At 32.7% G+C, this 23,817-nt stretch overlaps 2 protein-coding genes across 2 annotated transcripts in view; both read right to left on the bottom strand.

Moving 5' to 3' along the window:
• The window catches only part of LOC125845648 (UDP-glycosyltransferase 92A1-like), a 116,444-nt gene extending 92,861 nt beyond the window's left edge, over positions 1–23,583 (bottom strand). The window contains exons 1-2 of the mRNA XM_049525196.1: positions 23,029–23,583; positions 22,691–22,787 (exon numbers count right to left, since the gene is read on the bottom strand). Of these exons, the coding sequence (XP_049381153.1) occupies positions 22,737–22,787; positions 23,029–23,583 (606 nt within the window). The 3' untranslated portion in view covers positions 22,691–22,736. The remainder of the gene's footprint in view (positions 1–22,690; positions 22,788–23,028) is intronic.
• Positions 5,517–7,234, bottom strand: LOC125843643 (UDP-glycosyltransferase 92A1-like). Its single transcript, XM_049522797.1, has 2 exons — positions 6,179–7,234; positions 5,517–5,976 (listed from the first exon to the last, which is right to left on the bottom strand). The coding sequence occupies exons 1-2, from the start codon at positions 7,232–7,234 to the stop codon at positions 5,548–5,550; spliced, it is 1,485 nt and encodes a 494-aa protein (XP_049378754.1). The 3' UTR covers positions 5,517–5,547.
• Positions 23,584–23,817: the final 234 nt, after the last annotated feature.

Raw genomic sequence — 23,817 nt, 5'->3', positions numbered from 1 at the left:
CCTCCTTGCTTCCGGAGGACTCCTTTTATTGCTTTTCAGTATTCAATTCATTAGGATGTCGTGGATCTTGTCCCGACGTCCCTCCTTATTTTAGAGATTTCATAGATAGTGAGACAGTTAGGTATGAGTCTTTTAGCTTTGTATTTCAAATGTTTTGCTATGTGACTTGAGTAGCCATTTTGGCTAGTTTGAATGCGTTCTTTAAAGACATTCTAAGATTTTCATAAGTTCTTTATTTGAGGTTGTTTCTGAGGTTTAAGTCTTCCGCTGAGTAAGTAACCTGGTCAAGGGTTCGATTGGGGCCAGCAATGGTTCTCGAGTGCTAATCCCACCCAGGGTGTAGGCTCGAGGCGTGACAACTTCGACCAAACAAAGTAGGTAGGCTCCATCTTGTTCTATATTTTCCACTGTCTGTATTCATATTAAGTGATGTATAATCTTAGATTTTGAAAAATAATTTGAAGCATATGTAATTCATATTAAAGTAAAACATGAAAAAAAAATATTTTTCTCATATGCTACAATTGAAGTAAAAAATTTCACATGCAATAACATTCAGGGGCGGAGCCACGTTGTCCCAGCCTTCGTCGAAAAATTATACTATCTCTATACGTAAAGTTTTGACTTTATATTGGTAAATATAGTATTTTGGGCACCCTAAAATAACAAAGTAACTTGTAGTGGAGTTGGCTAGAGCTGTCGCAAACCCACTCGCTGCCCCAGTTTGATTTCCCGCATGAGTGTTTCCATATTTCTGTAATTATTTTTCCTTCTTGAAGTTAATAAGTAAATAAACATGCATAACTTTAACATAAATGTTCAATAGCTTGGTGGTAAATAGTGTTAAGCTTGTCTTCAGTGACCCAACTTCAAATCTCACCTCCAATAAGAAATTATTTTCAATTAAAATTGAATGATTTCCTTAAATTTTAATACATTTTCCTTTTGAAATAAGGTTTTCTTTCTCTATAAATAGGAGACCCATTTCCTTAAATCGGCTCATTCTATTCATTGTTTTGCTCATCAACTTCAACTAACTTTGTGGTAGTTTCAAAAAAATGTGTTCAAGTGGGAGAACTTGTGTTATTTGTTTCAAATATTTTGAATGTGTTGGGAGCTTATTTTAAACGAATGGATGAATTACGACAATCTCAAAAAGATAATCTTCAAAATGCATTAGATATGGATGAAATAACAATAAGTAGAGGCTTGAATCAAGAACTAGATCTTATTAGAGCTGGTGATACTCATTGGGGATCTCACTACAAAGCATTTCAAAACTTTATACTTTTGTTTGACTCTATTATTGATGATGTTGATACACTTGTTGAAGATGCAAATACTTCAGATGAAAGAGCCAAAAAACATCAGGATATCTTAAAAGTTTTCAAACATATGAGGTTGCTTTCATGTTACATTTAATGAAAGATATTTTGGGAATCACTTATGATCTTAATATATCACTACAGAAAAAGGAGCAAAATATTGCAAATGCCATGATACTTGTTGAAGTAGCCAAAAAAAAAAAGGCTTCAAAAACTAAGAGATAATGGATAGGAGCCACTTATAAATAAAATATCTATATATTGTATCAAACATGACGTCTTGATAGCCAATTTTGATGAGCCCTATGCTAACTTTGGAAGATCACGACGTAAAATTGTTGATCATATTGTTTTACATCATTTTCCTATGAAAGTATTTTATAAGATTATTGATTGGCAACTTCAAGAACTTAATGATCGTTTCAATGAGGTGACAAGTGGTTTGTTTTATCGAGTAGCTTGCTTGAATCCAGTTAATTCATTTTCTAGTTTTGACATCTGAAAAATAATGAGAATGGTTGAATTATATCATGATGACCTTGATCAATTTAGTATGGGAGTCCTTCAGAATCAGCTTGCCAATTACATTATCGATGCATGCGATATTGATAAAAGATTCTTTGATTTAGGTGGACTTGGTGAACTGTCAAGACAATTGGTAGAGACAAAGAAAAATTTAACTTATCCACTTATATTCCGCTCATTGAAATTTGCTTTGATTTTGCTAGTTGCTACTGCAATCGTTGAAAGAGCATTCTCAGCAATGAAGTATATCAAAAATGACTTGCGAAATCGAATGGATGATGAGTTTTTAGACGGTTGTATAGTGCCTTGTGTAGAAAAGAAAGTATTTCGTACTATTTCTAATGAGTCTATTATAAAAACGTTTTAGGATATGAAACCTCGTCGAGTACAATTATAATAATATATTTAAACTATGCTTTCAATAGTAGTTCATTTTGTCTTTATGTCAATTTTGATTATACACTTGTTAATTCTATTAAGAATATTCTTATATTTAATTAAATATTACTTAGCTTGATTATTTGTTTTGGTAATTTAAATCGTCGTTTTTTTTAAAAAAAAATTACTATTCAAAGTTTGGACACCCTTCACTGATAACATTAATAATTATATTATTATATTTTACCTACTAAATACATTTGTATATTAAAAAAAAAGCAACATTTATAGTTTTTTAAGTAATGAAGAAAAAAATCTTAAAATAATTACGTATAAGAAAGAAAAAAATTATAAAATCATGTTCTTTTAATTTTTCATATACTTGACGGTGCAGAGATAATGAGGATGACGCTAATTAGCTATAGCTAAGTTAAGCAGAAAGTGAGAGATATTCCAATAAAAGAGAGAAAATATTGAGGACGATTTCAGCAGCAACTCTAATTTTTTTTCTTTTGACTTAGTTCTAATTACATAGAATGATCAAATTGATATAACATCACACTATTTTAAATTTATTTGTTAGTCATAATCTAGAAGATTAAAATGACTAATTCATTCTAGTCAATCTAAACTTCATTAATTAAATGAGATAGTCATGTTCATATCTTTCTAGACACGCATGGTGCTAATTAATTGTAGCCCTAGAGATTAATTTTTAAAAAAAAGCACATGAAGGAGAAGAAGGGAAACAATAATTTAATTACTTACATATTGTGTGGAGATAGTTCAACACTCTCAAGTAGAACATTATCTTTTTAACCCAAAAGTCTTAATAAACTGCATGTGTTTAAACTAGAACATTTTAACCTTGTTTTTAATCATAACATCACTGATCAAAATGATGTATGTGAAGAAGGAAGATCAAGTTTTGTCAAGATAATTTAGGTCAAAGAGAAAATTGTTAGGCTATTTTGCCCTAATTTTTAACCATAGTTTATGTATTTTTTTTATTATATGTAAGTCAAATATTGGCTATATATATATATATTGTGTCTGATTTATTGTTGTCTAAGATTTACAATTATTAGATTTTGCATTATGTCTTGTTATTTCAATCCCAACACATTTATGAAATTTACTCTTTGCACGAGTCATTTTTGAGTCAATTTCCTAAATAGTTATAGCCACTCAAGTTGATGATTTTATCTAATAAAATTATTTTACTTTATTTTGTAATAAGAAATCAACTAAGTAATTTATTTCTCTGAAAGTCAACAACTAGGATACACAGATATTTTCTTACGTATCTATTAAGATAAGCAGACAGTGAGAGATATTCACCAAAAAAAAAAAAAAATGAGTAGAGGGTTTTTAGAAGCACACTTAATTTAAAAACCAATTTATTCTTTTTGACTTAGTTCTAGTTGGATAAAATGTGATATAAACGAACGTCACACTATTTTAATTTAATTGTTAGTCTTTGTCAAGAAAAACAACTAGTAATTTATATCATAGTCAATGTAACATAAAAGATAAAAGATAAAATGTGATATAAATTTCATTGATGATCGAAGGACAAGGGAGGTCAGAAAAATAAAAGATATAGAACTTATTATTTTTATACCACCTGGAAATAAAGAAGTAATTCATATTATTATATCATTCTAGAATAGACCATAAAGAAGATATTAAAATTATACATACGAAACATGTAAAAAGAAAACATATATACTATCAGTTATTTGACATAGCTGCTATAACATATTCCCTATGTCCCTAATTACTTATCCATTTTTCATTTTTTAGTTGTCCCCAATTACTTATCTATTTTGACAAATCAAGAAAGGACAATTTGTGTTTACCTAGATAGTAACTTCTTGAAAATCTTAAGTTTTTAATTCATCCACTTCATAATTAATAGAGGTAAAATGGAAAACTCACTATGTCAATAATTGTTTTCTTAATAAGTATGTCAATTCAAAAGTGGACAAATAATTAGGGACAGAGGGAGTATTATATTATCATATTACATATCAATCTCAGGGACGTCTTAACCCCTCGGCCATTAAAGTCAATTGATTGAGGTCCTATGCTTTTGGGGGACTCCCATTTTAAAAAAAAAAAAATTATATGTACTATGAATGCTATGATGTCTACTAAGAAAATTGCATATGAGATGAATATAGAACCTGAATTTCGTAAGAAACAATTTGATAAAGATATTGATAGTGAAACCACAAAGTCCCTTGAAATTAGAGTTGATTACTTTATATATATAGGAGACCAAGCTATTTTTTCACTTCAAAATAGATTTGAACTAATTGAAGCATATGAAAATATTTATGATTTCTTATTTAGTGGAAAATTGAAATCACTAGATAATGAGAATTTTTTAAAAAACATTGTCTTAACCTTGAACTTTCTTTAACACATAATAGTTATTCTAATATTGATTTATTTTTTGAATTAAAATTGTTAAGAGAAGTAATACTAGTAGAAGATAATGATTTAATAAAAATACTCAATCAAATAAAAAGACTTGATTCTTTTCCAAATACACATATTGCTTATAGGACAATGACACAATGTTAACCGTTCATGTAGTCGTTGCCTCAACCGAAACAAGTTTTTCAAAACTAAAATTGATTAAACTTATTTTAGATCAACAATGTCTCAAGAGATATCGAATGGATTAGCCATGTTATCAATTGAAAAGGAATTATTAAAACAAATCAATTATAAAACAGTAACGGGTAAAAATCATAAAAATCGTGTAGCTATTTATTTTATAATAAATTTTCATATTTGTAATTAAAATGTTAATGTTGTAAATAAAAAGACTAGAATAATATTATTTAAATAAAAGTCTTAAATAGTGTATTCTTGTAATTTTTCCAACAATAACAAATGACTTCGCATCTAAAAAAATCAGAAAAGTAGATTTTAAATAAAAGTATATATGATGAAAAAATAAAATATTAGGATCCCTCTCTTAAATTTCGCTTTAGGCTCCTAATCTTGTTGAGTCAGCCTTGATCAATCTTTATAATTTGTGATTATTTTTTCTAATAAGATAGTATTCCCTTTCACTTCCATAAATCAAACCAAAGACTATGGAAAAAATGATTACAGTGGAGGAAATAAACTCACACTAATATACACATGTACATACACACAAAACACATTTATATTTAAAAAATACACAAAAGCACATACTTATGTTATTTTCTACAATAAACAAAGTACTTCATCATACATTCTCTCTCTTCTTTTTTTTGTTTATTTCTTATGATTAACACCATGTAAAAGAATGATCTTCTTAACTGTTAGACATAATACCATTAATCTTTACATCATTTGATAATTTGTTCATGGACCTTGCTGCATTAAGAAACTCATCAATTGCTCTAATAGATGACCCTTTGAAATCCTCATCGTCTATAATAGCATTACTTATCATTTCTCTAACTTCACAAGCTTTCCTTCTAATTTCATTCCCTTTCTCATTTATCCCCATAGCAACCTCAATTTTTTCCAATATATCCTCATGCTTAACTTGAGAATTATTCCCTCTAGCTACCTCAACACATACACCAACATCTTGTTCCAAGAACTTTGCATTGTAAAATTGCTCTGCTGCAATAGGCCAACCTAGAAGTGGCACTCCATTTTCAAGTGATTCCAACACTGAATTCCATCCACAATGTGTCAAGAAAGCTCCGACTGATTTGTGTGCCAAGATTTCAACCTATTGTGACAAAAAATAAAAATATGGTTACACGCTTATCTGATAGTAGAATAGATAAGAGGTCTCGGGTTCAAATCTCATAGAAAATTGAAAAGTAAAAAATATGTTCACCACGTGTTTGGTCCAAGTAAAAGAAGATATTAAATAATTGAAAGTGTGAAATCTCTGACAATTTATACTTTCAAATAAGATGATCGCAAACCTGAGGAGCCCATTTCGGCACTATGAGTCCCCTATTTTGATCCTCGAAAACACGTTGAACAAACCCCTCAGGAAGCCACTCCTCTGCTCTGAATTCCATGTTTATGTCAAAACCCAAAGGAGGTCTAACAGCCCATATAAAGTTTACTCTACTAGCATTATCCAAGGCTATTGCCAATTCCATCATTTGTGATGCTGATATTCTGTTCTGAGAGCCAAAAGAAATGTAAAGTACTGATTTTTCTTCTTTTTCATCAAGAAATTTGATGAACTTCTCTGTTTCTTCCCCTGTTTCATTACCAGCTCTTTGTTTATTACTTGTTGGCCAAGGTATTGGTCCTATTGCCCAAACAGGTATTCCTAATTTTCGACGAAAATATGTTAATCCAAGCTTGTCTAGACCTTCAATTGTATTGAAAAGAATCCCATCAGAGTTAATCCAGTTAGGAAGATTTTTCCAGTTGAAATTTGTGTAAGGATCATTAGAATCAGCTTCTAATAGACTTGGATTCAATTGACTAACATCAAGATTACCAGCTTCTTGAAAATCAGGCATAGTAAAAACAAAGTTTTCTGTTTTTTTATGAGGCAAATTTAGCCACATAGAGTAACAACATGCCAAGCCAAAACCACCAGCCCCACTAAAAATGACATGAAAAATTCCAAATTCATGAGCTATATTTGCTGACCATCCAAAAAACATGTCTGATATAACACAAAGTGGCTTTTCAATAAGACTAGAAAGAAGATTTCTATATGAAGGTTCAAGTGAAGAGGAAATTGTTGTAAAATGTACAGAGAGTTTATAAGAAAGTGAATCAGTGTTTTCAGTGTTTGGAGGCAGACCATGTTCTGAACTATTGAATGGAATTTCAACAAGGGAAATAGATGAATTTTGTGGTAGAGATAATTTGAGTTTCTTGATATTGAGAGGTGTATTCACAAAAATTATGTTATAACCTTTTTTTTCTAACTTAAAGGCTAATGTTAAGAATGGTATAATGTGGCCTTGTGCCATGAAAGGGAAGAGAAGAATTGTTCCCTTTTTCTTCTCCATTTCTTGGTTCTTTCTACTAAAAAAAAATTCCTGCCAAGAGTTGACATATATAGAGGTGAAGAGGAAACAAGAGGTAATAAAAGTGATTTATTTTTCCTTTTCCTTTTCTTTTCCTAAATTTCTTTTTGTTTCTCACTCGGTGTTCGGTATCTGGATTGGAGCCCGACTATTTCGAATTCCCCCCACTTAGGGTCCATACAAGAAAAAAAACGTATGTAATTGCACACATAGAATATTGAAATGGTAGAATATACACAAACCTTACTTTAATTTTGGAAGGTAAGAAAATATTTTTTTTATAGACCCTCGACTGGAGGAAAAGATGACAAATAAATAATTTTTTAATTGATAATAACTGATAAAATAGTAGTCCAACTAAAGTACAAAAATAGATTGTAACAGAAATCGAAGGAAAAATTTTATACAAGTAAAAATGATGAAGCTAAGAAATCAATTAAAAAGTTTTTAAAAAGCTGAAAAGAATACTACACTCTCCGTCCTATTTTATTATCCCTCCATTCCTTTTTATATGTCATTTCTTTCTGTAAATAATTGGATCATAATACTTGTCATTTTATAAAATCAACACATAAATTACCATATTTTTCCCATTATACCCTTGATAGAGTAGTTAATTAATCTTGATACATTAACTTCTTTTTCCATTCACTATTCTAAAAAATCTGAATTTGAAAAAGAAATATCAACAAATTAATTAAAACAGTTTTACACAAAATATATAGGAAAATTGAGATGGGAAAAAATTAATTTTTAAAATTTTTGGATCAATCGGTGAAAAAAGTTGGCTCCAAAAATAAACTCAAAAATTTAAATAGTCATCTAAATGCATTTTAATTTTTGAAATCTAACATATTCATCATTTATTATAAGTTGACTAAAGAAAACATTAAATATGGATAGAAGGGTAAAGTTACTTAATTTCTTAATGCAAGTGTAAATTAAAAAGGTGACATATAAAAAGGAACGGAGGGAGTATGTGTTAGTTTGATTCGGCCCGATACGAAGTTTAAGAAAAGAATTTTGAAACTTGTAGTCTAAAATAAGTGATAAATATTTGTGTGACTATAAATCATTTCATTAAAGGTAAAATTGACATTTCAAAATTAAATTGATACTTAATATAGAAAAGTGTCATTCTTTCTAAGACTGACTAAAAAAAAGTAAATCATATGAATTGGGACGGAGGGAGTAACTGTTATCGAGATTCGAGAGGTTGACTATAAAAAGGGTGATTAAGATTTAAGCAAAGATGATAACTTTTGGCTCTTGGAAATACTTTTTTAAGAACATTTCCATGTTGTGTATTATTATCATATATTGAATTGAATTCCAAGATACAATAATTTATTACTATAATATATTGTGACAATTGCGGTGATGAGACCAGAACTAGACAATTGCACAATGTGATATAACGTCAGACTATTTTAATTTAATTATTAGTCTTTGTCAATAACTTCATTGATGATCGAAGGACAAGGGAGGTTACTGGTTAGAAAATATAAATGATATTGTCTTTGGTTATGTTTATACAAGCTGGAAATAAATTAAAATAGGTATAAATTAATACTAATATATAATTTAAATAATATGACATGGCTACACAACATTTAAAAACATAACAAAATATAGTTTTAATTTGGATACACAGCATACCATAGTTATTGCTTACAATTAATGCATTCCATTAAATCCAATAAATACTTTGCCTAATATCCATAGTAAAATAAATGAGTATAATTTTGTGGAGACATTTTTTTGAAGTACTTTGACTACTTCGACAATGAAAGAGAGCTTAAAAGGAATTAATTTTTGTGTATGATCTTCTAGAATGTTATCATTTTAGATAATTGACCATATAATATAATGCAAGTAAAACTGCTATATCTATCCATCTCAGAGTACTTGTCGCACTTTGTTTTTCCTTAGATATAACTAATTCATTTGTAGAGTTAACTTGAGATGAATTGATCTCATGCACTATATTATTCGTAAGAGCATCAAAAGTGTTAAAACACATGACCTCCCGTGGAACAATTTCTCGAGCACCTGAATTCATAGTTTGACTATCTACAACTGGTTGCACTGTGTTACTAATAGGCGAACCAATTCCAATACTTGGAGATTTTTTCTTCGTCACCACAGCCCAATTAGATTCATGTACCAATTCCACTCCCTCACATGTACTCTTGGAACTCATCAAGGCAATTGAATTAGTTCCGACATCACTTTCAATTTTTTTATTGGCATTGTCGACTTGCTGTGTCATGTTGTCAACCAAGCATTCAATAGTTTCAACACCTCGAGCATCATGTTGCAGTCCATCTGCCACTACCTTCGCATTCATGAGATTTAATGCCAAATCAACGGTTGCGTTAGTTGCCAATAGATGTCTCGATTTCCCAATAAGCACCACATTACCTCTGGTTCCATTTAGTTGATTCCCATCATCTATCACCGATGCCACGATTGTAGCTGGATTGTTTTGACCCTCATCATCAATGTGAACTAGAGTAGGATTTGTAGTCAAAGAAAATTGATTTTCATTCAATTTTTTCTTTAATGTTTCAGTAGCTCCAACTTTATTCCCTGATTAATGAATATCATCAACACTCTTAGAATCAATCTACAAAAAACCATTTTTTCCACCTTCGTTATTAATGCTTATTTCTCCGATATTTTTAATGCCAAGTCTCGCACCAGTAACACTTTTGTTTTCAACAGTGTTGCTATTTAATTGCTGCCCAAAATCAACTTGCAATTCTAGGACCAAAGTATTTCTAGTGGTTAAACTTTGATCCCCTGAAGCCGATTCGTGCGCAATTGCTTTGCCTAAGAGTTGCCCAAAATTTTCTTTATTTTGGCACTCCAAATCTCGTGCCACAACTACCTGATCATGGACACCACTTTTATCCAGGGGCGAAGCCAGCATGTCTTTAGGGGGTTCATCCTTCGGCGGAAAATATTACTATATGTACATGGTTAAAATTATTTTTTAGATGAATATAATAGATGTCAAACCCCTTCGACTAGTTCGTATGTTTACTCCTTCGGATTTTGAACCCCCTTATTGAAAATCCTGGCTCCGCCACTGCTTTTATCAACCACGAAGTTTAAGAAAGGAAAGAAGACTTTTGAAACTTGTAGTCTAAAATAAGTGATAGATATTTGTGTGACTATAAATCATTTCATTAAAGGTAAAATTGACATTTCAAAATTAAATTGATACTTAATATAGAAATGTGTCATTCTTTCTTAAACTGACTAAAAAAAATTAGATCATATGAATTGGGACGGAGGGAGTAACTGTTATCGAGATTCGAGAGGTTGACTATAAAAAGGGTGATTAAGATTTAAGCAAAGATGATAACTTTTGGCTCTTGGAAATACTTTTTTAAGAACATTTCCATGTTGTGTATTATTTTCATATATTGAATTGAATTCCAAGATACAATAATTTATTACTATAATATATTGTGACAATTGCGGTGATGAGACCAGAACTTGACAATTGCACAATGTGATATAACGTCAGACTATTTTAATTTAATTGTTAGTCTTTGTCAATAACTTCATTGATGATCGAAGGACAAGGGAGGTTACTGGTTAGAAAATATAAATGATATTGTCTTTGGTTATGTTTATACAAGCTGGAAATAAATTAAAATAGGTATAAATTAATACTAATATATAATATAAATAATATGACATGGCTTCACAACATTTAAAAACATAACAAAGTATAGTTTTGGATACACAGCATACCATAGTTATTGCTTACAATTAATGCATTCCATTAAATCCAATAAATACTTTGCCTAATATCCATAGTAAAATAAATGAGTATAATTTTGTGGAGACATTTTTTTGAAGTACTTTGACTACTTCGACAATGAAAGTGAGAGCTTAAAAGGAATTAATTTTTGTGTATGATCTTCTAGAATGTTATCATTTTAGATAATTGACCATATAATATAATGCAAGTAAAAGTTTCCCGATTCGAAAATATATCTTACAAAGTTATTAAGTATTCAAATTTAGCAAAAGATTTTAATTGAAGGAATATATTAGAGTACCATTCCAACTTTGGATTGTTTGTATGAGTTACATTTTATTTTATTTTAAACAAAGTTATACCACTAGACAGTGATCTAGTGGCTTTTTATTGATAATAATCATAAAAAAATCTCAATAGGAATTAGTACAAGCAAGGGAGGCCAAATCTTACCTTACCAATCCTAATGAGGTACCTAACCTCTACTAATTAACAAACATGATCAAGAAAATACGAGCTAGAGAGAACTAGATATTCTATGATCATCACAAAGTTTATAATACACTCTATGATGATATTACAAGTGAGGATTCTTAAGTAATGAAAAATCATAAAGGACATGGAGAAAGTTGAGTGATCAACGTCAAACTTCCTTTTACAAATGTATGAACTAAACAAGATAGATTGACCTTTTAAAGGAACCTGAAATATGTTTCTCTTGTCTTCTTCTTCAAATCTATCCAATAACAGTTAATGGTGCAGCACTTCTTGGCTTTATTGAATCTTGTTGAAGTTGTTGATACTGTCATATGATTTTGCTTTCCAAATCGCATCGGTAGTTGCCTTGGAACAAATTCCTCAGTCACTTTACCATCCCAACTATGCTTTCTTCCATGCTTCATTTTGTTGTTGCGTTGTTGCCTAGGAGAAATATTTGCATTCCTAGCTGCAATTGCAAAACAATGATCCAGCATTTCCTCTTCCTCACCCTCCTCAGAGATGTCCTCATCATCTAGGTTAGCAAACTTATCTGGGGACAAAGTACCACCAATTTGAAGTTGTTTGTTAATGTTAATTGGTGCAAGTGAAGCCATTTTTTAAATATTAGAACTCACCAAATGATCACTCAAGATTGCAGCAACATTTGTTGATGGTGACAAACTTTGTCGGGGAGTTACTAACTCGGCACTACTAGGCACAAAAGCAGGAGTGGTTGGGCTCAATTTCTTTTGCATAGGAGGAGAAGTGACTTGTTCTTCCTTTTGGTCTGCTATATCTATCCATCTTAGAGTACTTGTCGCACCTTGTTTTTCCTTAGATATAACTAATTCATTTGTAGAGTTAACTTGAGATGAATTGATCTCATGCACTATATTATTCATAAGAGCATCAAAAGTGTTAAAACACATGACCTCCTATGGAACAGTTTCTCGAGCACCTGAATTCATAGTTTGACTATCTACAACTGGTTGCACTGTGTTACTAATAGGCGAACCAATTCCAATACTTGGAGATTTTTTCTTCGTCACCACAGCCCAATTAGATTCATGTACCAGTTCCACTCCCTCACATGTACTCTTGGAACTCATCAAGGCAATTGAATTAGTTCCGACATCACTTTCAAATTTTTTATTGGCATTGTCGACCTGCTGCGTCATGTTGTCAACCAAGCATTCAATAGTTTCAACACCTCGAGCATCATGTTGCAGTCCATCTGCCACTACCTTTGCATTCACTAGATTTAATGCCAAATCAACGGTTGCGTTAGTTGCCAATAGATGTTTCGATTTCCCAATAAGCACCACATCACCTCTGGTTCCATTTAGTTGATGCCCATCATCTATCGTTAATGCCACGATTGTAGCTGGATTGTTTTGACCCTCATCATCAATGTGAACTAGAGTAGGATTTGTAGTCAAAGAAAGTTGATTTTCATTCAATTTTTTCTTCAATGTTTCAGTAGCTCCAACTTTATTCCCTGATTAATGAATATCATCAACACTCTTAAATCAATCTACAAAAAACCATTTTTTCCACCTTCGTTATTAATGCTTATTTCTCCGGTATTTTTAATGCCAAGTCTCGCACCAGTAACACTTTTGTTTTCAACAGTGTTGCTATTTAATTGCTGCCCAAAATCAACTTGCGACTCTAGGACCAAAGTATTTCTAGTGGTTAAACTTTGATCCCCTGAAGCCGATTCGTGCGCAACTGCTTTGCCTAAGAGTTGCCCAAAATTTTCTTTATTTTGGCACTTGAAATCTCGTGCCACAACTACCTGATCATGGACACCACTTTTATCTAGGGGCGAAGCCAGCATGTCTTTAGGGGGTTCATCCTTCGGTGGAAAATATTACTATATGTACATGGTTAAAATTATTTTTTAGATGAATATAATAAATGTCGAACCCCTTCGACTAGTTCGTATGTTTACTCCTTCGAATTTTGAACCCCCTTATTGAAAATCCTGGCTCCACCACTACTTTTATCAACCACAAGGAATTTATTTTCAGCCCTCTTTTCATCTAATATTTCTCGAGCATCACCTTGATATTTTTTAATCTCAAAGCCTACTTGCGATGCTTTTTCTTGGTTTCTTGCTGCATTATTTCCCATTAATAGTCAACATTCACTTTCGTTGTGGCCTTGGTGCTTACAAAAGTTGCAATAAAACGCCAGATTATCATACACAAACTTCTGAAATTGCTCCACACTTTTTCCTGTTTTCTGGTCGACATATTGAATTCTAATTCGATATGGCAAATTTTCTAGCAAATCAAGGTCGACTTTAACTCTAGCCGTGCTAGGTCTCGACTTATCTTGAGTGGCTTTATCAATCGCTATTGGCTTACCAGCAGCCGAGGCAATTGACAGTAAGGATTGTTTTGCAACAAGCTCTGGCGGCAAGTTAGGAAAAGATATCCAAACAAAAGTTCTTGATGTCTCTTCTTTCGGATTGAAGCCAATTGTCCATGGAAATACTCTAAATTGAACCATTGTACAAAAGGTACTGAACAGTTTTAGCTGCAGCTAATACATAATCATCATATCTATCGAATCTCACCAAAATATGTTGACGAGCAAGCCATCCGACAAGGCAACGACCTTGAGTTCCTAGTTGTATAGGCAACAACTTTCGTACCTCTTGCATATTAATTGGATCCTGTGAAAACTTGAAAACTAGAGCTTGATGTAGACCTTCTTCCATAGTGTATTGATTTATCTCCTCCACTGTAAATGTAATTGTAGGTTCTCCATGAATGATGTCTATAGATTTTAGCTTTGTTGTTTTCAAGTTTTGTCAAGTTTGGACTTTGGACTGAATTTAGACATGCGGCATAAGTTGCTTTTGGATTAGAACTAGTGTTTGGCTCTCCCACAACCATATGATGGGGAGAGGATGCGACTATCATGGATTTTCTTCAAGGCAACATAGTTCGCAGAAGAGAAGAGAGAGCAGTCGTACCTAGGTTATCTTTTCGACTCGTTTATATGTATGAGTTACATTTGTTTTTAATGACTTCCAGATATTATTATGTCTCATGTGGTTATATTATAATATCTTATAAGTTTAGGGTCTAGTTAAGTATTTTTTCGTGAGTTTTCAAAATTATCATTCGTGTCAGATTTTAATTTCCAGATCTATGTACTCAGATAGATGAGGTATTAGGTGATGTTTATTCCAAATTATGTGTATCCAAGTGAATTCACATGTGTCTAACTCTCGCGCTTGTCTCTCCTATCTCGCTTGCATGTAACAACCCTCTCGGAAGGATGCTACTACTTAACAAGAAAGCTAATATAATACTTGCACATTTAAAAGGGAATATCTAAGATATATAAATTATAATTCAATAGAGGAATTTAGCCCAAAATAACAAGTGAAATGTATAAATTCTTGTCATTTAGAAATTTAGTTGATTTCAAATTTAAACAAGACAAGAGTCCCAATTTATGGCGGAAGAATCTTTCAAAATAATTTTTAAAAAATACGCTAAGAGATTTTCATGTATTATTTATACTACTTCCAGACACATTATAAATCATTACCAACTTCGGGGTACCGAAGTTTGATTGGTTCATGCTTCATACAAACCTTCAAAATAAACTGTAAATTTAAGACATTATAAGACTTGAATTTACACACCCCAAAACAGTAAAACATATGGTCATACTTATTTTACAACCCATGGTGACATGATCAAATTAGCCTTCAAAATTTCATGCAAATGTACAACATATAGATCATGTACAAGTCCCAAGATTTTTGCAAACTATAGATGCCTATATGCAAATGTGATCTTCCATAAAGCTCTCAAAAACTCCGTCTCCAATGGCCAGCTTCAAGTATCCCCTCGAACGTTCCCTACGATAGAAACAACTATCGCTAAGCATCAAGGTTAGTGGTGTAGAAACTATATGCGTCAAGCCGCTAGATTCACCAAGTTACCTTTCAAAAGTCATGGGCATCACAATTGAAACATAATAAATAAATCAAGTAAACAATATATCAAGGGTATCAAGTTCTATATTTAAAGATCCAAGTGTCAAGAACGCTCATAACACCATTTCCCAAGAGATCCAATACCAAGGCTCTCCCAATATATACATCAAACCGTCACGCCCAACATAATCAAGTATCAAGAAGGATCGAAGCCCTGTATCAAGAAGGGTCAAAGCCCAATAATCAAGAGAATCAAGAACCATATTAAAAATGGCTTTCTAGTTCATACTTAAAATGGACAACTTCCATACTTAAGATGAACCAAAAATCCAGAGTCAAGATGACAAATAATCCGAATCAATAGGCATGCCAATAGTGACAAAATCAAATCCACAAGAAGGACAAAGTCCCAACAAGAATGCCAGGTGATGAAGCAATCCGTACAAGTGGGCGAGTTACACAAGTGTCGTGAAAGTCTCAGAGAATACCAACATGACAATACATACAACATGACAAGAAGTAACCAAGGTATCGAGATAATCCTTCAAATATACAAGCAGATAACAAGAGTACAAGTACAAGTTTATACACAAACCTCGGGTTTTAGCATAGAAGCAGTCCAACAAAACTTCAAGAGTTCAAACCGTAGACCGACCAACGTATCAAGGCCCTCAACTTGTACACGAGTATATATAACCTTAAAAATACAATTAAATAACTTTTTTAACTTCTATTAGCTCAATAATGTTGACGTAAAACAGGATCAGCATCACAAGTAAGCCTAGCATGTACAAATACAACTATGCTCCCAAAATAGTGAATCTATCCAGCATGGTACCTCAAGTCGCAACTTAGTTTTGAAGAGGAAAACGGAAAAACTGGACTTTATATCCTTCATGAAAGATGTAGTTATATCTATTAAGGTTACGAATAATCAAGAATCGTCGCAAAATACGTTTTGTACAAAAATATATAATCAAAACACTAACAGTTGACATACAGGATTTCTAAATCAGAAATCTTGACAGAACTTGTCCTATGTTGCGTCCCATATTTCGAATCGATAACAGCAAAATTAGATTTTTACATATACACAAGAGTTGTAGGTATATGTATTATATTTCCAAATCATATTTATTCACCGAAAAAGGAGTTCTAGAGAACGAGATATTCTAAAAGTACTAAACACTTCAAAAACATATTTCGATTACTCACCAAAAGGTAGGATGTCTCTCGACTTCCAACTAAAAGGACCAAGGTTTTCTTGTGATTTTTTGAGTAATATAGCTAGAGAAAGTTCTCCAGGTTTCTTAGAGTTAAGGAACACGAATTCTTATAGAGGAGGTGTGAAAATATATGTTATAAAATTGATGTTTATTAAGTATAGCTGAAAGAAAAAGTTGGTTACCCAAAAGTAAAAGGGTTGGCTGCCCAAAATGTATACATATATACATATATGTATATACCTCACCTCCCTTTCAAGTTATAGGTAATTCTAATTTGTACATTAATATTTAGGGGTGTTACATCTTTCTCGGTCAAAGTATTTCAGAATGTATCTAGACTAGATACATGTATCTAATGTGACTTACATATATATACAAACTCTCATGTTTGCCTCTCTCCTTTCTCGCTCGCCTCTATCCCTATCATGTATATGTATTTCAGAGTTATCTGATACCAAAAAATACATGTATCTATGTCATGACCCAAAAATGGACGTTATGACACTTGTCTATTCCACCAAAACAAGTCATCCTCAACCCAACGAAACGAAAGAAATGCGGAAAGTAGAGCAATAATAAAAAAAAAGGCGGAAAACTTAGTCATTCTAATATAACCCCCAAAATATGATTGTAACGATTACTAGCCACTAATACATAACCTACGTAATTGAAAGATAATTAAGTTACAAGTCTCAATGTCTTTGTTTCTCAAATAGAACAAAGCATAACATAAAGGAAAAAAGAGGGCCCGCCAAGATGACAAACAACTACCTCTCAAAGTCCTTCAATAAGTCGTGGGTATAGAAGAATAAGGGAAATCACACGAAGTCAGGCTTGGAATCGGACTTAGAACCTGCACAAGTGTCAAGTGTAGAAGCAAGGAGTGAGTACAAACAACATGGTACTCAGCAAGCATCCTGATAAACAAAGCAAAACTAGCTAAAAAACAAGTACTCATTTCATACCAACCAAATCTCCTCAAACTACAACCTTCATAGAAATCAGCTCAACCTAACAGTTCATAATATACAGTTCACAAGTTCTCATAACCCTAGTAAGAGGTGTACAAAGCTGAACCGAAAACTGAACCAAACCACAAATCGAGTCAAATCAAAAAATAAACCCGACTAATGGTTTGGTTTGACTTGATTTGGTATTGCAAAAAAAAAAACTCGACTATACTTGGGTTGGTTTGGTTTTAACTAATAAAATCAACCCGAGACCAAATCAACCCAACATTACATATATAATTCTTAAAATTTATTTTATTCATAAAAGTATATACTCATATGTAATTTCTAAATATTACTTATACGTTTTCATAATTTTTATCTTTTAACATATTTTTTTCAAGTTTTTTGAGACTTGAAATTTTGAATAGTCTAGTAAAGGTTATAGTCTGTAGATATTAGTAACTCTAATATAACTCAATTCAAAATCAAATTAATACTAATGCGAACAAAAAAATTGATTCAAAACTAAGAATGACACTAATGTTGAATATTTGTTCTTTAGTTTTTGTCACACCCAGAGCCTACACCCTAGGCACAAGTGGCACTCGAGAGCAATTATTGACCCCAAGTGAACCCTTGGCCTGGCTTAACTATCAGCGGAAGACTTACCCAACATAAGATAACTTTAAAAGTAAAGCTTTAACTCAAGATAACTAACTCAGAATATTTAAAGAAACATTCACAAGCCAAAGTGGCAACTCAAGTCTCAAACATCAATAACTGAAATCAAAAAGTCTCATGAACTATGTCTATCTATCTATAAACGCCTCTAATACTATGAGGGATGTCGGGAGAAGACCCCCGGTCATCCTAACAATTGAATAATTGAAACATAACAAAAGGGATCCTCCGGAAGCAAGGAAGATCACCAAACAACTCTGGAGCTCAACTGGATCAACGAAGCGCTGGATGTTGATCCGGTTACCTGTATCTGCATCATAAAAGATGCAGGCCAAATGGCGTCAGTACATGAAATGTACGAGCATGCGAGGGGAATTCTAAAACATGACATAAGTTTGAACTAGAGATAAAGAAACAACTTACCTCGTCTCAACTCAACTCATTCCAATATAAAGCAGTAATAAAGATGCATTATAAAGAAAAGCTTTTAAATCAGTAGATAATAACTCAATGTATTAGAAAATACAATATAACTCAGTGTGTATATAAAAATATAAGTAACTCTGAGGGAGATTCTCTAACCGACAACCATCACTATGAGCTCTGTGATGATACAACGTCTAGCCCATGCTGCCAGAACTGTCCTATACTTTTTCGAGGTATAGGACCTACTACTAAGTGGATCCACTAGTCTATGCTAAAAGCATTAATGAATAATCTAAAAAGTATGACCCTTTCTACCCACGTTGGATACATGGTTTATGGAGACTTTGAGTTATCTGAACTCGTCCCCATATCGGTGATCAATACTACTCTCAAAATGTAACTAGCTCATATGTTTAAAAACATAACTCTTTTTGTGGTTTAAGATTATTACTCAAAAATCTCTCTTCAAAGAGATGGTACTAAAAACTGCTCATGAAAACTCTTTTGGAAATCAGTGTTTCCTCTCTGCTTAAATGTAAAAACATTTACTCTTGGGAATACTTAGTTCCCATATATCATTTTAAAGAAAATGAACTCGGCTCTACTCTTCCTCAAACTCAAATGCTCAAGTCTTAAAACAAGTTTAAAACGATTGTAAAAGACTTATTAAAATGACTCAGATGAACTCTCAAGACTAGACTCTTAGCTCTACCTTGAATTTGAATTATGAATTCAAGGTTATGATTCATGTTTGAATGATTTCTAGATGTTTAGAAGTAGTTTAGAGTAGTTAGAATCGATAGGAAGTAAAGGTATACTTTAGAAGGACTTAAACGGGCTAAACGACGGAAAAAGGGTGGGGGCAGGCAACCCTGGTGCGGGGCGTCATCCCCTAAACTTCAGAGACCCATTTCTGGCGCACTGCTGACTCGTCATGCCAGCCCTGCTGGCGCATCTGTGGCGCGCCGCACCACCATTCCCTAGACAATTTCAACGAATTTTTCTACTCGATTTATGACCTTAATTCGACTAAAATCAAATGGTTTCTTCCCCAATCACTTAGATTCGAATACTCAACATATGTACACGATAATCTACTCAAAACACTAACACTTACCCCAAGAACTCATCGAAATCCCAACAATCAAGATTACGAAAGGTATTCCCAAGAAAACTCAACAAGAACTCAAATCCTTCAACTTTAAGGACAAATTTGCGCTGAAAATAACATGATTGGCATGTGGGTGAACGAACCCAACACTATGAGAACTCACATACCTCTTAGGGATCAAACCCTTGGCGAAAATCCGCAAGAAAACTCAAGAACTCGACAAACGCTTGAATCTTCTCCTCTTTTCTTCTCTTTTCTTTTCTTGAACTCTTTTCTAAAACCCTAAGCATATTTTGATTTGGGAAAACTGAACCAAATCAGTTTAGACCCCTAATTATTTACGAAAAACGCTTAAATCTGAAAGGGTAAGGAAAAGACCAAAATACCTCTCATATTTTTGGGTAACTTTCCTTAATTGAATAGCCTCACTTAAAACAGTCATATCTCCCTCATACGAGCTCGAAAATTAGCAAACTCAGTGGCATTGGAAAGAGGATTCCAAGACCTTTCATTTGATATCTTATGGGACACCTAACTCATTATGTACTGAATGTTATGGTCGTTTGAAGTTGACCCAAACTCATAACTTAAGCATAACTTGAAAATTTTCAGATTTAGCTTATTTTCAATTTAGTTCTTTCTATTTTTAACTCTTTCAAATACCGAAGTGTTACAGTTTTTACATTGGTTTAGATTTTTAAAATATATAACCTAATCTTAATTTTTCTTTAATGTTTAATCATGTAACTAATACTTATTAGACTTATTTTCGCATGATTTAGTACTTTTAAATTATGATCATTTTCATTATGACTTTTCAAATTGAAATATTTATTTTATACGATTTCATAATTATTATTTTTTTGAATATTTTAATGTCATCACTCATCTCATTATTTTGTGTTATTTTCTTAAGAAAGACCTTAGATAGTTGTATTTTGGTTGGACTAAAGAAATATTTAGAGCACAGGTTAATTATATGTTTGTATGAATACTTTACCGAAAAATCCGAGGTTTATTAGTTTGGTTTGATTTTAAAATTCGACACAAATGGTTTGGTTTGATATTTGAAAAACCCGAACCAACCTGAAAAAAATCGAGATTGAAAAACCCGAAAAATCTGAGTTTGATTAGTTTGATTTGGTTTATAAATTTAAAAATTTGACATAGATGGTTTGGTTAGATATTTGAAAAAACCTGAACCAATTCGGTCATATACACCCCTAACCCTAGTCCAATAGTCATAATTCAACAATTATTAAGTATCAAGTATGGCAATCACAAGTGTCAAATACATCAATCGTTAGTATCAAGTACATCAAAGCACAATAATCAAGCACATTGAGCACAAATTCACAGATTTATCACTCACAATATCAATCGAAACTCATGAAAACAGCCCATAGTTCATGAACTTGCTAATAATGATCTCGACATCAATATCACTATGTGGTAATGACCTCAGCATCAATATCACTCATTGGAAATGACCTCGACATCAATATCACTTGTCGGAAATGACCTTAGCATCAATAACACTTGTCGGAAATGACCTCGGCATCAATAATCATTACATGTCTCATCATGGTGCTCAAAAATCAATGCAAGTAAGCAATTTCACACCATAATGAAGAGACAATAACTAAAGCAAATCAAGTCTACAATAAAGTTATCGAAGCATTTCATCAATCATCACATTAGGGTTCACAACAAGGCAAATTCACAAAGTATTATGATAAACACGTTGCCTTGTCATTAATCCCCTTTTTATTAATTAATATCAATCAAGTGAAATAATTGAACTCACAACCTCGTTCTAATTTCTCCCAAACACATACAAATGAAGAGAAATACACGATTCTACTAATTTTACAAGGTTTAGAAGATCACTTGCCTCAATTTCAATCCAAGACTTGAGTCTTCCGTTTTCAAACAATGTCCAAAGTCAGACAATCTAATTCAATCAAATAATCACAATAAGATTTCGTAAATAACAACCCCTAATTCAAGCATTTGCAAAATGGGTCAAATCATCTCAAGAACCTAATTTCAAAAATGAGGTTTGAATCCGAAAATATTTACTTGAAAACATTACCCAAGGCATTTGGAACTCATTGGTGAAAACCATTACGAAAAAGGATTTAAAATCAGTCCATAATCACCATTTTACTAAATTCTTGGGTTCTTCAAGAAAGAACCCAATTAATCATTTCAAAAACTTGATTTGAACACTTAAATTCATAAATAATAATGGGTAAATGAAGATTTAAGATTAGGGATCGTTACCCAAATATTTCTTCTCAAAAGTTTTGTTCAAATCGCCACACCAAAGCTCCCAAAACTCAAAAATGATGACATGAGGTTGAAACCCTGATTTTTGGAAGATATTTTGTTCAGGGGTCCTCCGTGAACGCGGTCCTCCCTCCGCGATCGCGGAGGGTTGGCTTCAGCACTACAGAACAGAAAAATCAACCAAACGCAAAATCATCGAAAGGACCATCGGGATTCATTCTGAACACCGTACACATAAACCATATATGTGATTCGACTATATTCGACGTTCCGGACTCAATGGAACCATCAAAATACAAATATGAGGTGTCCTTCAAGTCCCGTGTAAGACCCAAGAAACTAATCATAATGCCTAAAAAGGTCAAATCAAGTTCGGGAACTCTAAATATTCAACTAAGACCTCACCTAGGCCTAAAATCATCCCCGAATTCAATGAAACTATCGGAAATCCAATCCGAGCATCTACACACCAACATCTTATTCCAAGAATTTTGCATTGTAAAATTGCTCTGCTGCAATAGGCCAACCAAGAAGTGGCACTCCATTTTCAAGTGATTCCAACACTGAATTCCATCAACAATGTGTCAAGAAAGCTCCAACTGATTTGTGTGCCAAGATTTCAACCTACTTTAACCAAAAATAAATAAATTAATGTAAGCTTTTAGATTATATGGTTACACGCTTATATGATATTTAGACAAACAAGAGGTCTCGGATTCAAATCTCATAGCAATTTGTAAAGCAAAAGCTTGGTCCCACAAAAAAGAATCAGACCTACATGTGAGATAGCATTTTAAGATATTATAATTAAAAGTGTGGATGAAGTACCTAACAATTTAGACTTTCAGATAAAATGGTTACAAACCTGAGGAGCCCATTTTGGCACTATAAGTCCCCTATTTTGATCCTCGAAAACGCATTGAACAAACCCCTCAGGAAGCCACTTCTCTGCTCTGAATTCCATGTTAATGTCAAAACCCAAAGGAGGCCTAACAACCCATATGAGGTTTACTCTATTAGCTTTATCCAAGGCTTTTGCCAATTCCATCATATGTGATGCTGATATTCTGTTCTGAGAGCCAAAAGAAATGTAAAGTACTGATTTTTCTTCTTTTTCATCAAGAAATTTGATGAACTTCTCTGTTTCTTCCCCTGTTTCATTACCAACTCTTTGTTTATTACTTCCTGGCCAAGGTATTGGTCCTATTGCCCAAACAGGTATTCCTAATTTTCGACGAAAATATGTTAATCCAAGCTTGTCTAGACCTTCAATTGTATTGAAAAGAATCCCATCAGAGTTAATCCAATTAGGAAGATTTTTCCAGTTGAAATTTGTGTAAGGATCATTAGAATCAGCTTCTAATAGACTTGGATTCAATTGACTAACATCAAGATTACCACCTTCTTGAAAATCAGGCATATTAAAAACAAAGTTTTCTGTTTTTTAACGAGGCAAATTTAGCCACGTAGAGTAATAACATGCCAAGCCAAAACCACCAGCCCCACTAAAAATGACATGAAAAATTCCAAATTCATGAGCTATATTTGCTGACCATCCAAAAAACATGTCTGATATAACACAAAGTGGCTTTTCAATAAGCAGGGCCGGCTCTATGCTTTTAAAAATAAGGCCTTTGCCTTAGGCCCCCAAATT

Source organism: Solanum stenotomum, chromosome 11 (assembly GCF_019186545.1).
Source record: "Solanum stenotomum isolate F172 chromosome 11, ASM1918654v1, whole genome shotgun sequence".
Lineage (NCBI taxonomy): Eukaryota > Viridiplantae > Streptophyta > Magnoliopsida > Solanales > Solanaceae > Solanum > Solanum stenotomum.
Note: the sequence above shows the minus strand (reverse complement) of the source record. Positions and strands in the feature narration are given on the sequence as shown.

Bases quoted from the DNA above. Each gene is read 5' to 3' on its own strand.
- LOC125843643 (XM_049522797.1), bottom strand. From the start codon at position 7,234: ATGGAGAAGAAAAAGGGAACAATTCTTCTCTTCCCTTTCATGGCACAA. The intron at 5,977-6,178 runs GTTTGCGATCAT...TTGTCACAATAG, and splicing joins TGCCGAAATGGGCTCCTCAG to GTTGAAATCTTGGCACACAA.